We start from the raw sequence: 16,477 nt of genomic DNA, 5'->3' as shown, positions 1-16,477 counted from the left end.
CTTGGGTTCCCAGACATTCTGTCTTCATGGATACTGTCTCATTCTCTTTGCTTTGTTTTTCTCAGGGTGGCAGGGACGAAGGAAATTATCTGGATGATGCTCTCATGAGACAGGATGCTCAGGTTAGTAGAACTGCAGTTTCTTTCTTTTCTTTTGCCAGTAAGGCCTTAGTTGGTGGATTCCCTTTTATATTTATATTTCAGTGTATATTGGCCAGGCTGGGATATGTTCTATAAAAAAAAAAAAAAAAGATTCCCACAGATGACCTTTAATAGCAGAAATTTCTTGCAGAAATATACCTGGGGCTTGGGGTGACACAGGGCATTATTATATAAGATCCCTGGGTTCTTGACATTGAGATCATGGTATGGCCACCCCAGAGAACCATGGAGTGTCTTCTGAATCACCTGGAGGTGAAGGGACCTGCCTATGCTTTGTTTACCTTGCATTTTTACTTCCCCAGAGAGAATGTTTGATAGAACCTGTGTAAAAGAGCTTGGCACAGTGTGTACCCTGTGGGGTAAAATTAATATCCAACCGCAAGAAGCAGTTGTTTCCCTGGTGCCCAGCCCACTGATGGCTGCCCTGGCACCAACCCCGATTCATTTACTGTGGCCAGATAACACTAATTACAATAGTTAATAAAAAACAGGTCCTTACCAGGTACCAAACACTGTTGTGAGCTCTTGACACGAAGTATGTCGTTGAATCCTTGCAATAACCCCACGAACCAAGTACTGCTATCCCCATTTTATGGATGAGGGAATTGAGGCTTACAGTAGTCCAGTTCCTTGCTCAAGTTCACAGATAATACATGGAAGAACTAGGGTTTGAACCTGGGCATTTTGGATCTAGACCCTGTACTCTTAACCGACATACAACCACAGGGAAGGATTGGTCCCATTCAGTATGTGAGGAATGAATCACTATGGATTCTACAGGAAAGAACCTATTGCTTTCACCAGAAGGGAGAGGGGTAATCGTGTCATAAGAGTTCTGAGGATACAGAGGGGCCCATCCCATACTGGAGAAATAGGAAATTGCCTTTAATCCAGAAGCTTTGAGGAGGGAGGAAGTATTGAAGACATTGGAACTCCAGGATGCTTATGTGAATTTCAGCTACCTCAAGGACAGCATTTTTGGAAGCATGTTGGAAGGAGCCTCCATAGCCCGGGTGAATCTCAAATTAAATGAAGAGTTAGTGAGCAATTTATTCCGGAGACATTATACCCACCGTCGGTTTCTGATGGGTCTCCTAGGTGCCAGGCATTGCATTAACAACCTTATGCTTTTTCCTTACAACACATCTGTGGAGTAGATATTATTATTTCGTATGCTTTAGAGATTAAGAAACTGATGCAAAGATTTAAATAACTTGTCCCAGATCACATAGCTGGTGGAATTGGGCTCTTAGAATCCAGGTCTAATTTTTTAAAACCATGCAATTCAATGAACAAATGTTTTAGGGGCTCTTCAAGGAGCACAGTTCCCCTTGGGAGTGATCGGGGTGAAAAGGGGCTTCCAAGTAAGTTTGGGCTGGGGAAGTTGGACAGAGGGAGTAGAGCTCAGAGTAGGTTTTTCTGGATCCTTTCAAGTCTTTACCAAGAGGTGAGGAATTTAAGAACAACTGCAGCTGAGATTTCAGCTCTTAGAGGATAAAACAGGAGGAAAACCTTTTCAGCCTTTGCTCTGTGACTTGTATCAGCAACAAGGGGAGTATTTGCAAACAGTGGGTATTATATCTTGATTTTGACAGAGGAAAGTAAGTGAGTTTGAGATGAGAAGAATGATCAGGGCAGGTGGAATTAGGTAATGGTTACTTATAAAAGGTAGAAATCTAAAAATATAGAGGCTGTTATCCAGCAAGTCCAATTGTATCTGTTCTTGGGATGAAACTTGCACTGAAGGACATAACCAGGAGCACTCAGAATTCCCACTTTAGAAAGAAACTTGTGATATAGTAAAATGACATTAAAAATGCCCTTACGAGTTTTGGCTAGATGACACATTTTGATTCCCTTCTGAAAAACAAACAAACCAGCAAATATAAAAATAGGGAAAATCTGCAGCAACACTGGAAACTATGGAGGAGAGCCATTAAAATGCCAGATGGGCAGCGAACCTGGGCCAACGACTCCGGAAAGACATTTCTACCCCAGAAAAGCTGCTGATCCCCCCCAGCTCCAAGCCAGAAGCAGGCACAGTGGCTTCATGCAAACGGGAAGAAATTCCTCAGGGAACTCCTGTGTCTTGGCTGCCCTCCGTGGACAAGCAACTGGTGCTCCTGCTTGAAATCCATGCAAATAAAAAGTGAGGCGCTTCAGGAAGAATCCACTCACCTTGTTCTGGAGGGAAAAACCATATCCGGATAGGCTGCTCATCATTTAAGAATGGAAGAGCATGAAAAGCCACAAATGCCTCAGCCCAAACACCATGTGGCCTGTGAATACACAGAAGCAGGAAGGGAGGCAAACGTAGCCATACTGTAAGGAAGACACAGATTTCAGGTTGAGAGAAAAACAGATTTCAATGAAACAAGAGCTAAAAAAAAAAAAGTGAGAAAATAACAGATGAACATGAAGCCGAATGAAGAGCAAGAAGAGATAAAGGGAGCTAGAGGGGCTCATGAGAAATGATCTTCAATGGAAATCTGAATTTTACAGTTTATTACTTTACTACTTAGATGAAGCCTTTGTGCCCTTCGAGCTTTAAAATTCCATGGTTCTGTGAACTGACTCTAAAGCAGTGAGGAAATTAGACAAAGAAGCGAAGAATGAGGAGATGGAAGTAAGCCCACAGAGTGACAAAATGTGTCAAATAAGGGCATTTTGAAAAATTTAACAAGCCAGCTGCTGATTATAAATAAAGAGTTTAAAAACATTTGTTTTTAATAAAATACACATAACATAAAATTTGCCATCTTGACTGTTTTTAAGTATACAGTTCAGTAGTGTGAACTCTATGCACATTCTTGTACAGCCCATCTCCAGAACTTTCTCACCTCACAGAACTGAAACTCTATACCCATTAAACAACTCCTCATCTCTCCCTCCCCCCAGCCACTGACAACCACAATTTGGCTTCCTGTTTCTAGAAGTTTGACCTCTCTAGAGGTCTCATACAAGTTAATCACACAGTATTCAGTGTTTGTGTAACTGGCTTATTTCACTTAGCACAATGTCCTCAAGGTTCATCCGTGTTGCAGCCTGTGCCAGAATTCCCTTCCTTTGTAAGGCTGCATAGCGTTCCGTTGCGTGCGTACACCCACACTTTGCTTTTCCGTTCACATGTCAATGGACAGTTTGGGTTGCTTCTACCTTTTGGCTATTGTGAATAATGCTGCTATGAACATGGTATACAAATATCTCTGTAAAGATCTGCTTTCAGTTCTTTTTGCTGTATACTCAGAAGTAGTAGTATTAGATCCTGTGGTAATTCTATTTTTAATTTTTTCAGGAACAACCATACTGTTTTCTATAGCAGCTGCGTCATTCTCCATTCTCATCAACCGCACAGGGTTCCAGTTTCTCTACATCCTCGCCAACACTTGCTATTTTGTTTATTTTTTTTTAAAGATTTTATTTATTTATTTGGCAGAGAGAGACATGGCGAGAGAAGGAACACAAGCAGGGGGAGTGGGAGAGGGAGAGGCAGGCTTCCTATGGAGCAGGGAGCCCGATGTGGGGCTCGATCCCAGGGCCCTGGGATCATGACCTGAGCCGAAGGCAGATGCTCAACGACTGAGCCACCAGGCACCCCTATTTTCTTTGTTTTTTTAAATAGCAGTAAGGTGATAGGAATACTAGTTTTGATTTATCAGTAATGTAGTTAAAGCGACCAGAATTTCTTATAGTCCTACCTGTTTGGAATATAAGCAATTATGAAAAAAAAAAAAAAAAGGAATGTAAGCAATTACTAATGGGTCCTGGTTCTACTGTGAGATCTTCCGTAGCCTCAAGCAAATCACAGATCATTCCAGAGCAGTGCTGTCCGATAGAACTTTCTGTGATGCTAAAAATGTTTACATTGGCGTTGTCTAGTATGGGTAGCCACTAGCTAGTTTTAATTAACTAAATTTAATTTAATTTAAAATTCAACTTCTCAGTCAGACCAGCCACATGTGGCCACTGAGCACTTGAAATATAGCTAGTATGATTGAAGAGTGAATTTTTAATTTAATTTAATCTTAGTTAAAATGTAAATAGCCAGGGCGCCTGGGTGGCTCAGTCATTAAGCGTCTGCCTTCGGCTCAGGTTATGATCCCAGGGCCCTGGGATCGAGCCCCCGCATCGGACTCCCTGCTCAGCAGGAAGCCTGCTTCTCACTCTCCCTCTGCCTACCGCTCCCCCTGCTTGTGCTCTCTTTTTCTCTGTCAAATAAGTAAATAAAATCTTTAAAAAAAAATGTAAATAGCCACATTTGGTTGGTGGCTGCTGTACAGAACAGCTAGTCTAGGGCATGCCTTTTAGCTCTTAAGATAAAACAATGGGGGCACCTGGCTGGCTCAGTCAGTGGAGCATGTGACTCTTGATCTCAGGGTTGTGAGTTCAAGCCCCACGTTGGGTGTAGAGACTACTTAGAAATAAAATCTTTAAAAAAAGAAAAAGAGAGAACTATGTAGTCCGTATATTGGGAGCTGCTGGTGCTTGCTCTGACTTTCCCATTAGTCTTTTTTGGGGGCCGGGGCAGGAAGGGGCAGAGGGAGGGAGAGAATCCTAAGCACGCTCCACGCCCAGCACGGAGCGAAGGCGGGGCTCAATCTTAAGACCCTGAGATCATAACCTGAGCTGAAATCAAGAATCGGATGCTTAACTGACTAAGCCAGCCAGGCGCCCCAAGGTCCCATTAGTTTTATACCTAAGGAAAAATCTTGAGTCATTGCCACTCATCACAAAGAGCATTCCCACACCCATCACCAACAAAATAAAACAAAGCCAGCTCAACTCTTTGATGTTCTGGAAATATTTGCATGTTTCCTGGCACCTTCTCTGTGATGGCTTAAACTTGTGCTTTGTTTGGCTTCAGGACCTGTATGAGGCTGGAGAGAAGAAGTGGGGGACAGATGAGGTGAAATTTCTAACTGTTCTCTGTTCCCGGAACCGAAATCATCTGTTGCATGGTAAGGCGCTTGCCTCATCTTCCAAAGAAAATGAGAGACGATGAAAACTATTGTCCATTATTAATTGAGAATTTTCCCCCTTTACTTGTACAAAGAACAGATTGTACTGAATTGTCCTAGATGTTTTACCTTGGAGATGTATGAGTACAACGATGTGCATGAGGGCCAATTTCTTTTTTTCTTTTTTTAAAGATTTCATTTATTTGAGAGAGAGAGGATGAGTGAGGGGGAGGAGCAGAGGGAAAGGGACAGGGAGAAGCAGACTCTCCACTGAGCGGGGAGCCCGACATGGGGCTCGATCCCAGGACCCGGAGATCATGACCTGAGCTGAAGGCAGACGCTTAACCGACTGAGCCACCCAGGTGCCCGCTGAAAGCTTAATTATGAATAATTAGCAGATATACAACATATTAATAGGAGTTTGGCATTTCTGTTTGTAGGAAACCAAACCTTCACGGTCAGTCCTTTTTCTAAAGCAGCCCCATTTCATTTTAGTTACGTAAGAAAAAATCTTCAGTACATCAGTGAGCAAAAAAAATAAAATTGTTGGTTGACATTTATCCCTAGTTAATATCCAAGTTGTAAAGTTAATAGAAGTGATTTCTTTAGGGAATATGTTGCATAAGATAAATAGTGGATAATTCCAAATTTTATTTCCTATGTGTAATGTTTCTAATTTGCTTCTGATAATGCTTAGTCTTTGTAATGTGCTTTTAACTTCTTTGGGGAAAAAAATTGTAGCACATTTGTCGTCAGGTTTATTTTCTTCTTGTAAACAGCAATAAGGATTTAATAAGATATTTCATCTTTTATGTAAGTTCTTTAGGTCTTTACGTTGCATCATCATTTTTGAAGCCCACCATGCCTTATAATCACACACAATTTACAAAACCTATGGGAAATTTGAGAATGAGTTCAGTAAATTGAAAACATAATTGAAAATTACAACACATTTGGAAGTTGCATTTTTTTCGGATATTCCACAGTGACTAAAAATAGGTGATTACACCTGTTAATAAATGTCATGGGCTACCATCAGATGCACCAACTTCTGACTGAGCTCCCTATTTCTTCGCCTTCCCTTCCTTGCCGGATGACTAAGTACATAAATCTCCCCCTGGTGGTATTTTCCAAGAACTGCAGGTCCTCAAAAAATGCAAATAACAATTTTCACTTCTAGGCCCAAGTCAGTTGTTGGGAAGTTATAAAATATCTGCTTGTAAACCACTGGAAGAAAATCTAAGCACTCTTGGGATAAAGAAAACTTCATAATTTTTTTACCAACCAACAATAATAGTGAGGATTCAAATAACTAAGGTTTTATTAATTATCTTCTAGGTGCAGTGCTAAGCATATTAAAGATTTTTTTTTTTATTATTTGACAGAAAGAGAGAGAGCACAAGCAGGGGGAGCTGCGGGCAGAGGGAGAAGCAGGCTCCCCGCTGAGCAAGGAGCCCGAATGCGGGTCTCAATCCCAGGACGCTGGGACCATGACCTGAACTGAAGGCAGATGCTTAGCGAACTGAGCCGTCCAGACGCCCCCAGTGCTAAGCATATTACAGGCATTGTTTGTTGCAACATCCCATTGGGGCAGCCATTATTTCCCCCATTTTACAGTGGAGAAAACTAAGGCTTAGAAAATGTGTCAATTAGGGCGCCTGGGTGGCTCAGTCCGTTAAGCGTCTGCCTTCGGCTCAGGTTATGATCCCAGGGTCCTGGGATCGGTCCCGCATCGGGCTCCCTGCTCAATGGAGAGTTTGCTTCTCCCTCTGCCCCCCCCCCCCCCCCCCCGCTCATGTGCTTGCGCGCTCTCTCTCTCTCTCTCTCTCTCTCTCTCTCTCTCTCGTGCTCACATGCACAAAAATAAATAAGATCTTTAAAAAAAAAAAGGAAATGTGTCAATTAGATCTTTTGATCCTAAGCAATAGACACAGACTCCAACTTAAGTAAGAAGAAGAAATAATACAGAATGGGACAAGAGGGAAAATGGAAAATACTGGTGGCTCACTGAATTGAAGGGAGAGCCAAACATTTCCAGGAAGTACAGAAATCAAGGCAGATCTGGGGATCTCAGTGGAAGGGAGTCACATATTTTATTTGTAAGGCAGTTTCCCAAAGTCTGGTCTTCGTTGAAAATGCTGATTCTTGAACCCCTACTTCAGACTGGCTGACTTAAAATCCCTGAAAGTGACATCTAGGAAGTCTCCCAGGTTTCCCAGGTGAATCCTATGTTCTCTAGGGTTAAAGATGACTCAGTCCTTTTGGCCATCACCACGATCTGCTCAATTTAAAAATCCCCAGGAGGGTAAGACTGGTTCTGGTTCAGTGAACTGCCCACTCACTTGGTAGAGCTTATGGTGTATGTTAGGGGGCAGGGGTGTCCCTGGATTGACAGCCCTGTGAGAATCACCCTGATGGGGGGCCTGGGGCAGCACCCCAAAGAAAGCAATGTTAAGAAGATAAATATCCACTCTAAGAAGCTCCAGAAGAAGGCAGTAAGAGGAAAATAGGTTTATCACATTCAAAAATATTTGGCAAAAAGTGAAAAAAAAATTATGTTACAGTCTATTAAAAGATGCAGCCATTTGGTTATCAAATGTAACTCAGTCTTGAAGGGGTTGAATTGCTCTAGTTTTGATGAGCCAAAAGGAAGGTGAATATACAGGTGATTTCCAGGGCCAAAATTACAAAAAGACATGTTCTGCTCATTAAGGGAACAATGAGAAAAGAAAGCAAATCTCTCCAGACATTATCTCCATTTTATGTGTGAGAGAGCGGGGTCCCAAATAAGGGAAAGGGCTTGCCTGATATCCTCCGAGAGGCACAATAGTCCTTCGTCCTCTCCAGTACCCATTCCACTTGCCACATGCCTCTTGGGTTCTCACTGACATTGCTAATTAATTTCCTCTTGATGTATGCCAAAGAATAAAGAGTGAGCTCTAGAAAGATGCTCATTCCCTCCATAAATTTTCGTTTCCTCTATTCTTTTTTTATTATTTATAATTCCACTTTGTTATTGTTTGTAGTGTTTGATGAATACAAAAGGATATCACAGAAGGATATTGAGCAGAGTATTAAATCTGAAACATCTGGTAGTTTTGAAGATACTCTGCTGGCCATAGGTAAGCTGGTAGGGGGCGGGGAGCAGAGAAACAAATGTTTATAGACTGTCCTCCTTACCAGTTTGTTGTCATGGAGATATAGTTTTTTGTTTTCAGGGATTAAAAAAAATGTTTAAATCACTCATAATGAGATCCAGAATTTTAAACAAGAAGTATTATATATGATCTGATTGTTATTGTATTATGTAGCTTTATATATCTTATATCCTCTGTGCCTTTAGATCTCAGTATGCTGGAAAGATAATCCTACAGTAGCTGCATCTTGCAAGTCTATGAATGGTTAGAACTAATAACAGTTTCATATGGTGTAGATAGTAATCATTTTGAAACTGTATGCTGCCTTTTGCTTTAATTACCTTTATTATTTCTCCAATTAATTACTTTAGTAATTACTTCTCCATGGTCTATGTTCATAAAACATTGTTGGACTAAAATTTTTCCGACAAAGCAATCAAGAGATACTATTTCATACCTTGTAGAAACAGGGGGAACAACTGTCACTTTTTTCTCATAGATTTTATCTGTGATTTTTTATTTCTTTTTTTCATCTCTTAACAGTAAAGTGCATGAGGAACAAATCTGCATATTTTGCTGAAAGGCTTTATAAATCTATGAAGGTAAATGGCCTCATTTTTAGCATCTGAATGACCCCAACCTGTCTTGTGTCTGCCTTCATGTTTATTTATGTTTCTCACACAAATTAACCAAAATCAGCCTGAGATATTCAGTTCATCAAATACTTCACTGAGTGCCTGCTAATGATAATACTAGGTAATATTTATTGAGTACTTAATAATAATAGTGATCGCTATTCCTAGTGCCATATACATATGGATTAATTTTATCCCTACAACAGCTATATGGGGCAGGTACTGTTGTTAACCCCCATTTTACAGATGAGAAAAATGAGGCATAGGGAGGTAGGCAGTTTGTCCAAGGTCCTCAGTGAGGATGTAACGGAACAGGGATGCAAACACTGGCAGTCTGGCTTCAGAGCCCAGGCTCCTAACCATGCATTATACTCTGTGTGCAGACACCCTTGCTGGGAACCATGGGAGGTGCAGGAGAGATCAAAAGGTAGGAAGGGGAAGGCAGGTATGGGCAGAACACCAACAAGAACAAAATAGGATGTAAGACAGTAGTTGAGGACCCAAATATATAGGAACACAGAAAAAAGAGTATTTTTTTTTTTCAATATTTGTTGAGGGGGTGAGGATCAGAAAAGACTATATAAAGAAGTTGGTATCTGTGAGCAGGACCTTCAAGGAAGCTTTATATGGGGGGATTTCATATGGTAGGAAGGATGGTAAGGCTGGGGAGGGAAGGAGGACATTCAGGGGGAGGAATCTGCAGGCGAGGCAGCAGGCTGAGAATTGAGAGTATGTCTCCAGTGGCAGGGAGTGGTCTTCTCTGGTCAGAACACAGAACGTTGGAAAGCCTTGAACACTGTGGTGAGGAGTATTCCACAGGCTTTCTAAGGTTGTGGTGCAAAGGACATCATCAGGAGAGCCATGCAGAGAGATTTGCCTTGATAAGCTAAAGAAGAACACCGTCTGAAAACCAGCATGGATCTTGTTTTCTTCCTTAGGGCTTGGGCACCGATGATGAAACCCTCATTAGAATTATGGTTTCTCGAGCAGAGATTGATATGATGGACATCCGGGAAAACTTCAAGAGGCTCTATGGAAAGTCTCTGTACTCCTTCATCAAGGTAGGTCACGAGAGCCCAGCCTTGGCCCAGGGGAAAGCTCGGAGGAAAGAATGGAGTTCTAACCTGGGCATTCAGACACTTCTTAGCTGCTCTCTGGCAGATAGCATCCCCTTTAAAGATGGTACTCTAGGGTGCCTGGGTGGCTCAGTTGGTTAAGCGACTGCCTTCGGCTCAGGTCATGATCCTGGAGTCCCTGGATCGAGTCCCGCATCGGGCTCCCTGCTCGGCAGGGAGTCTGCTTCTCCCTCTGACCCTCCCCCCTCTCATGTGCTCTCTCTCTCATTCTCTCTCTCTCAAATAAATAAATAAAATCTTTAAAATAAATAAATAAATAAATAAAGATGGTACTCTAATTCAGGTATTTCCAGTTTCTCTCCTTTCACACAGATGTTTAAATCTCTGCCAGGTTAAAAGCTGGAAGTGTTTGCCTTCTGAATATAGTAATTATTTCATGTTAACCCCAGACAGAGAAAGAGTATATTTTAATGAATAGTTTTAACAATGCAGTTTCTTTGTCTACCTGCTTACGGTGGAAGGTATACAACTAAATCGGTCATCCAGAACCCTATCCCAGGCCAGCTGAGGTCCGCTGAAAACACGGAAAAGCATGTTAGTTACCCTGGATTGCTGCCTTTCCGTACCTGGCAGCAGACTTCCGGGAGTCCTAACCTGGCACAGGGGTGACGAGAAATGACTCATCCCTCAAAACCCCTCATTACTGGGATTTCGCTTCCTGAGGAAGCCAGAAGGGTCTCATGAATATGAAGCCAAGACCCACTTCCCTAGAAGCTGGTGTTGCCTGCACAGTAAACTTCAAATCAGGATTTGATCCGTGAATTAAATATTCTGAATCCTACACATAGCTTGCAGAGTATAATTATGAGGTGATTTGAGCTGCTGAGTTTGTTACTATGTATATAAAGCATTTAGGGACTTGTTTCTATTTTTGGACCTTCTATGAGGTAACTTTATTTTGCAGAGCTGAAATATAGCTAGCTGTAAGTAAAATACTTTTTAGATTCAAGGATGACTATAAGGGAAGTTATGGGAAAATATATTTATACTATATAATATAGAGTTAATATCCCTATATGAAGAGCTTCTACAAATCACTAAGAAAAAGGAAAAAATCCAAAAAGAAAACATGCACTTACTTCACAAAGGACAATAAATATATAGAATGATTAATACCAATAATATACAATGAATTGTAAGTAAAAACAAATCACCGTCTTTCACCTTATACCTTAACAAAGTTTAAAGAGATCATAACCAGCATTGAGAAGGGCTTGGGGAAAATTCACCATCTCTTATGGCAGGACTGTAAACTGGTCTAACCTTTCTGGGAGGCAGCTTGGCAATAAATGTTTGTTATTTTTTAAAAAATATTTTTTATTTATTTGAGAGAGAGAGAGAGCATGGGTGTGTGAGTGGGGGGAGGAGCAGAAGGGGAGAGAGAGAGAGAGAATTGGACTCCCTGCTGAGCTCAGACCCTGATGCAAGGTTCAATCACAGGACCCCGAGATCATGACCTGAGCTGAAATCAGAGTCAGACCCTTAATTGACTGAGCCTCCCAGGCACCCCAGCAATAAATGTTTAAAAAAATAAAATATACCTCTTACTTAGCTATTATAGGTTTAGGAATTTCTTTAGAGAAAATAATAAAATAAAAATGCATTAATCCACAGAATGGGAGAAAATATTTGCAAGTCATATTTAGTAAGGGTTTACTATCCAGAATATATAAAATGTTTTCTACAACTCAACAAAAAGACAAACAACCCAATTTAAAAGTGACAAAGGATTTGAATAGACATTTCTCCAAGGAAGATGAACAAATGGCCAATAAGCACACAAAAAGATGCTTAACATCATTAATCATTAGGGAAATGCAGATCAAAACCACAGTGAAATACCACTTCATACCTACTAGGATGACTATAATCTTAAAAAACAAAAACAGAAAATAACAAATGTTGGGGAGGATATGGAGAAATTGGAACCTTTGTACATTGCTGGTGTGGACTTAAAATGGTGCAGACACTGTGAAAAACAGTCTGGCACTTCCTCAAAGGGTTAAATATTTAAAAAAATAGTTAAACGTAGAATTACCAAATGACCCAGCAATTCCACTCACTGCTATATACTCAAAAGAAATGAAAACAGGGACTCTAACAGATACTTGTACACTAATGTAAACATTATTCATAATAGCAAAAGGTGGCAACAACCTAAATATCCAGCAACAGATGAATGGATAAACAAAATGAGGTATATACATACATAAAAAGGAATGAAGTTTCTGGTACATGGATGTACCTTTGGAACATGCTGAGTGGAATAAACCAGACACAAAAGGACAAATACTGTATGATTCTGTGTACTTACACAAAATATTTAGAATAAGTAAATTCACAGAGACAGAAAGTAGATTAGAGGTTACCAGGAGCTGGGGGAGAAAGGAAATGGAAGGTTATTGGTTAGTGGGTTACAGAGTAAGGGAGATGAAAAGGTTTTGGAAATAGTGATGATGGTTACACAACAATGTGAATTAGTGCCATTGAATTATACACTTTAAATGGTTAAAATGGCAAATTTTGTTATATATATTTTACCATATTTATGAAAGAATTTGAATAAAATCATCTCACAAAATGTGAAAAAAGTCAACTAAATATTGTATTTTATCTTATTTTTTTAAAGGTCATTTACCTTTTTCTTTTTTCTTTTTTTTTTTAAGATTTTATTTATTTATTTGACAGAAAGAGACACAGTGAGAGAGGGAACACAAGCAGGGGGAGTGGGAGAGGGAGAAGCAGGCTTCCTGTGGAGCAGAGAGCCTGATGCGGGTCTTGATCCCAGGACCCTGGGATCATGACCTGAGCCGAAGGCAGACGCTTAACGAATGAGCCACCCAGGGGTCCCTATATTTTATCTTAGTATTATTTATATTTATATTACTTTATGTTATTTATATTTTATAAATTATATGGTATATACTTATGGTACATAATTCATTATATATTATTATTTTTGTTAACCAATAGGGGATGACTCAAATAAATTATGGAAAATTTATACGATATAATACTATACAGGCACTAAAATGATGGGGTACAAAAATATTGATCGGCTCAGGCAACATCACTATAAATATATTTATATTATATGTTTATATATATATATATAAATATGTAAATATATATGTGTACACACACAACACTGGAAAAGATTAAAAATAAAGAATATATTGCCCATTTAATAACAGTTGTCAGAAGGATGAGAACAGATATATAAAATATGTCAATAATGGAAAAAATGACAGGGATACCTGAGTGACTCAGTCAGTTAAGCATCTGCCTTCGGCTCAGGTCATGAACCCAGGGTCCTGGGATCAAGACCCACGTTGGGCTCCCTGCTCAGCAGGAAACCTGCTTCTCCCCCTGCTTGTGTGTGCTCTCTCTCTCTGACAAATAAATAAATAGAATCCTTTAAAAAAATAGAAAAAATGACAGAAGTAAGACAAAATGTAAGTTATAAATAAGCCCTCAGGTTATATAAAAATGTAAAATCCAAGTCTGTGCTGTTTATAAGGAACAACTAAACCACAGTGACATGAAAGTAGCTTAAAATAAAGGCAGTTTACATTTGACAATATAAAAAAGAAAGCAGGGATTACACTATCAGGAAAAAGAAGAATTTAAGGAGAAAAAGCATTAAATACGAAAAAATGGATTACTTTATATTAAGAAAGGCAACTATTCACAACCAAGATTAAGTTGCATGAAACTTTAGGTGCCAATATTGCATTCAGATCTATAAACAAGAAATTTGAAGCTCCAAAAGAAGATATTGATGGCAATAGTATGCCAGATAGAGTTTAACAAACACATCCTTATTCTTTGGCAGATTGATGAGGCAAAGCATAAAGAAGGATATATTAAGATTTATTTTAATAGATTTATATATTAAACTTTGAATCCTATAGACAGAGATTCCCTCTTTATTTATTTATTTATTTTTAAGATTTTATTTATTTATTTGAGAGAGAGAACACAAGCAGGGGGAGGAGCAGAGGGAGAGGGAGAAGCAGACTGCCCGCTGAGCAGGGAGCCCCATGTGGGGCTCATTCCCAGAACCCTGGGATCACGACCAGAGCTGAAGGCAGACGCTTAACCGACTGAGCTACCCAGGCGCCCCATCTTTTTTTTTTTTTAAGATATATTTAGTTATTTTAGAGAGTGCAGGAGGGAGGGGCAGAGGGAGAGGGAGAGATAGAGAATCTCAAGCTGACTCTCGCTGCACACGGAGCCCAATGCTGGGCTCAGTCTCACAACCGTGAGATCATGACTTGAGTGGAAATCAAGAGTCGGACACTTACCTACCCCAGCCACCCAGGCGCCCCGAGATTCCCTCTTTTCTAGTGCCCATGAAACACAAGCAAAAATTGATCTATTAATTAGACCATAAAAAATTGTATGTAGAAATTATAGCACCTTTCTGGAAGGCTATTTTGCAACACATATTGAAAGGCTTAAGAAAATACATGATGATTAATCTGGTAATTCCCATTTTATGAAAATTTATCCTGACTAAATCATCAAGAAATGCACAAAAATTTAACTATAATTCTTATTGCAACAGTGTTTATAATAGTGAAAAACTGGAAACAACAAATATCTAACAATGGGGGAGGGTGATCAAATAAATTATTTTACCTGTATACGATTGAATTCCTTTTAACCATTAAAGAATGATGTTGTAGAAGAATATTTAATAAATTAAAACAGGGAAATAGTCTACATTATGTAAAAAAAGCAGAATACAGAACACTATAGGCCCATCACACAGAAACCTACACACATAGAAAAAAGTCTGGGAGGATATGCACACACCAAAATGTTAAGAATAGTCATCTCTGGATTGGTGGAATTAGGATTTTTATGTTTTTCTTTTAGGTCTTTATTCTCTACATTGAACATGTATTATTTTTGCAATAAAAAAATAACATGTTATTTTTAAAAAACACCTCTCTGAGAAAAAGCCAGACAAGATTGAAAAAGTTAACACAGATGGCTCTGAACTGTGTATTCCATGTCGAAACCCATTTATCTGACTGTACATTTGCTTCGCTTGCCCCCAGGGAGACACATCTGGAGACTACAGGAAGGTACTGCTCATTCTCTGTGGAGGAGATGATTAAAATAAAATCCAAGAAGGATAGGAGGATTCCCAACACTTTGAATTTTTTTTTAAGTTCATTTTTCTGCACTACTATTAGCCTTATCTCGTTGCTTATTTCCAATTAAAATGCCTACAGATGCTTCCTAGGATATTGACTGGCTGTATTATTACTCATCTATAATTACTCATTATGATGCTTTAAAGCTGTACTTGCATTTCAAAGCTTATAAAACCTAACAGGAGATTTAAAGTTAGAAATAAAAATGTACTCCATGTTTTTAACAGATTTCTTCCTCATCTGTGTTTCACAGAAATTGGAATGTATTAAATTTATTTCATGGTTTTGGTGAAAAACTATTAAAGTGGAAGATTGAAAGACTGTCCTAAAATCACTCTGCTTCCCTAATTGCATTCTCAAAGTGGCTAGTAATTTCTTGATTTGAAATTGTGAGCATTTAGTTCATAAGAATATCCAATTTGCTATTTTACACGGTCATACTTTGAAGACATCCAATAATCTCCTTTATTTAGATTTTGTCTATACTGTTAGTTGATCTCTACAAAAGTTTGCATGGGAGACTTCCTTCCTCACATCTTATATTAAGATTATTTACTCTCTCCAGGTTGAAGTATACCAAAATCAGCAACTTGTCTGAACAAATTAAATTCTTAGTGTGCTTATACGGATCATATATGTGTGGTTAACAAACATAAATGCTGAACATTCCACAGTATTATGGTTAACATCTTAATCTAGCTGGAAGATGAATGGAAAAAAATTAAGTGTCCAACCAGGTATTATTTTGGTGATGGTGTAATGGTCTGAATTTACTTAAAGGAATTTTTTTGTGCTAAAAATAATTTTTAAAATGTTTTCCAATTTTGTTGATTTGTAGCAATTTACATTTGCATTGTGCCTTTCAACTCTGAAATTATTCTGTAGTTGTACTTGATTTTATTCAAAAGTTCAGTTTGTATACAACATGGAAAAATAATTTTAATAAAACATGGTATCTTTAAAATGACATATATTCTTTCTCTAATTGAATTTTCCACTATCTTTAAAAAACTTCTGTCACTTAATTTCTATTAGAAACTACAACGTTAAGCAGCACCTGGGTGGCTCAGTCGGTTAAGTGTCTGCCTTTGGATCAGGTCATGATCCCAGGGTCCTGGGATCGAGACCCACATGGGGCTCCCTGCTTGGCGGGGACCTGCATCTCCCTCTTCCTCTACCTACCATTCCCCCTGCTTGTGCTCTCTCTCTCTGTCAAAGAAATAAATAAAATCTTAAAAAAAAAAAAAAAAGGAACTACATTAAGAAAAAATAATATGGTCTT

General features: G+C 39.1%; 1 protein-coding gene across 2 annotated transcripts in view; it reads left to right on the top strand.

Moving 5' to 3' along the window:
- ANXA4 (annexin A4) overlaps positions 1-16,162 on the top strand; it is a 68,704-nt gene extending 52,542 nt beyond the window's left edge. For both annotated transcript variants that reach the window (XM_078056453.1, XM_036088272.2), the window contains exons 8-13: positions 66-122; positions 5,026-5,119; positions 8,146-8,241; positions 8,800-8,858; positions 9,830-9,952; positions 15,097-16,162. In XM_078056453.1, the coding sequence (XP_077912579.1) occupies positions 66-122; positions 5,026-5,119; positions 8,146-8,241; positions 8,800-8,858; positions 9,830-9,952; positions 15,097-15,156 (489 nt within the window). In that variant the 3' untranslated portion in view covers positions 15,157-16,162. The remainder of the gene's footprint in view (positions 1-65; positions 123-5,025; positions 5,120-8,145; positions 8,242-8,799; positions 8,859-9,829; positions 9,953-15,096) is intronic.
- The last annotated feature ends 315 nt before the right edge of the window (positions 16,163-16,477 follow it).

The sequence above is a fragment of the Halichoerus grypus genome, chromosome 10, assembly GCF_964656455.1.
Source record: "Halichoerus grypus chromosome 10, mHalGry1.hap1.1, whole genome shotgun sequence".
Lineage (NCBI taxonomy): Eukaryota > Metazoa > Chordata > Mammalia > Carnivora > Phocidae > Halichoerus > Halichoerus grypus.
The sequence above is the reverse complement of the archived record's forward strand: the minus strand, read 5'-3'. Positions and strand labels throughout refer to the sequence as shown.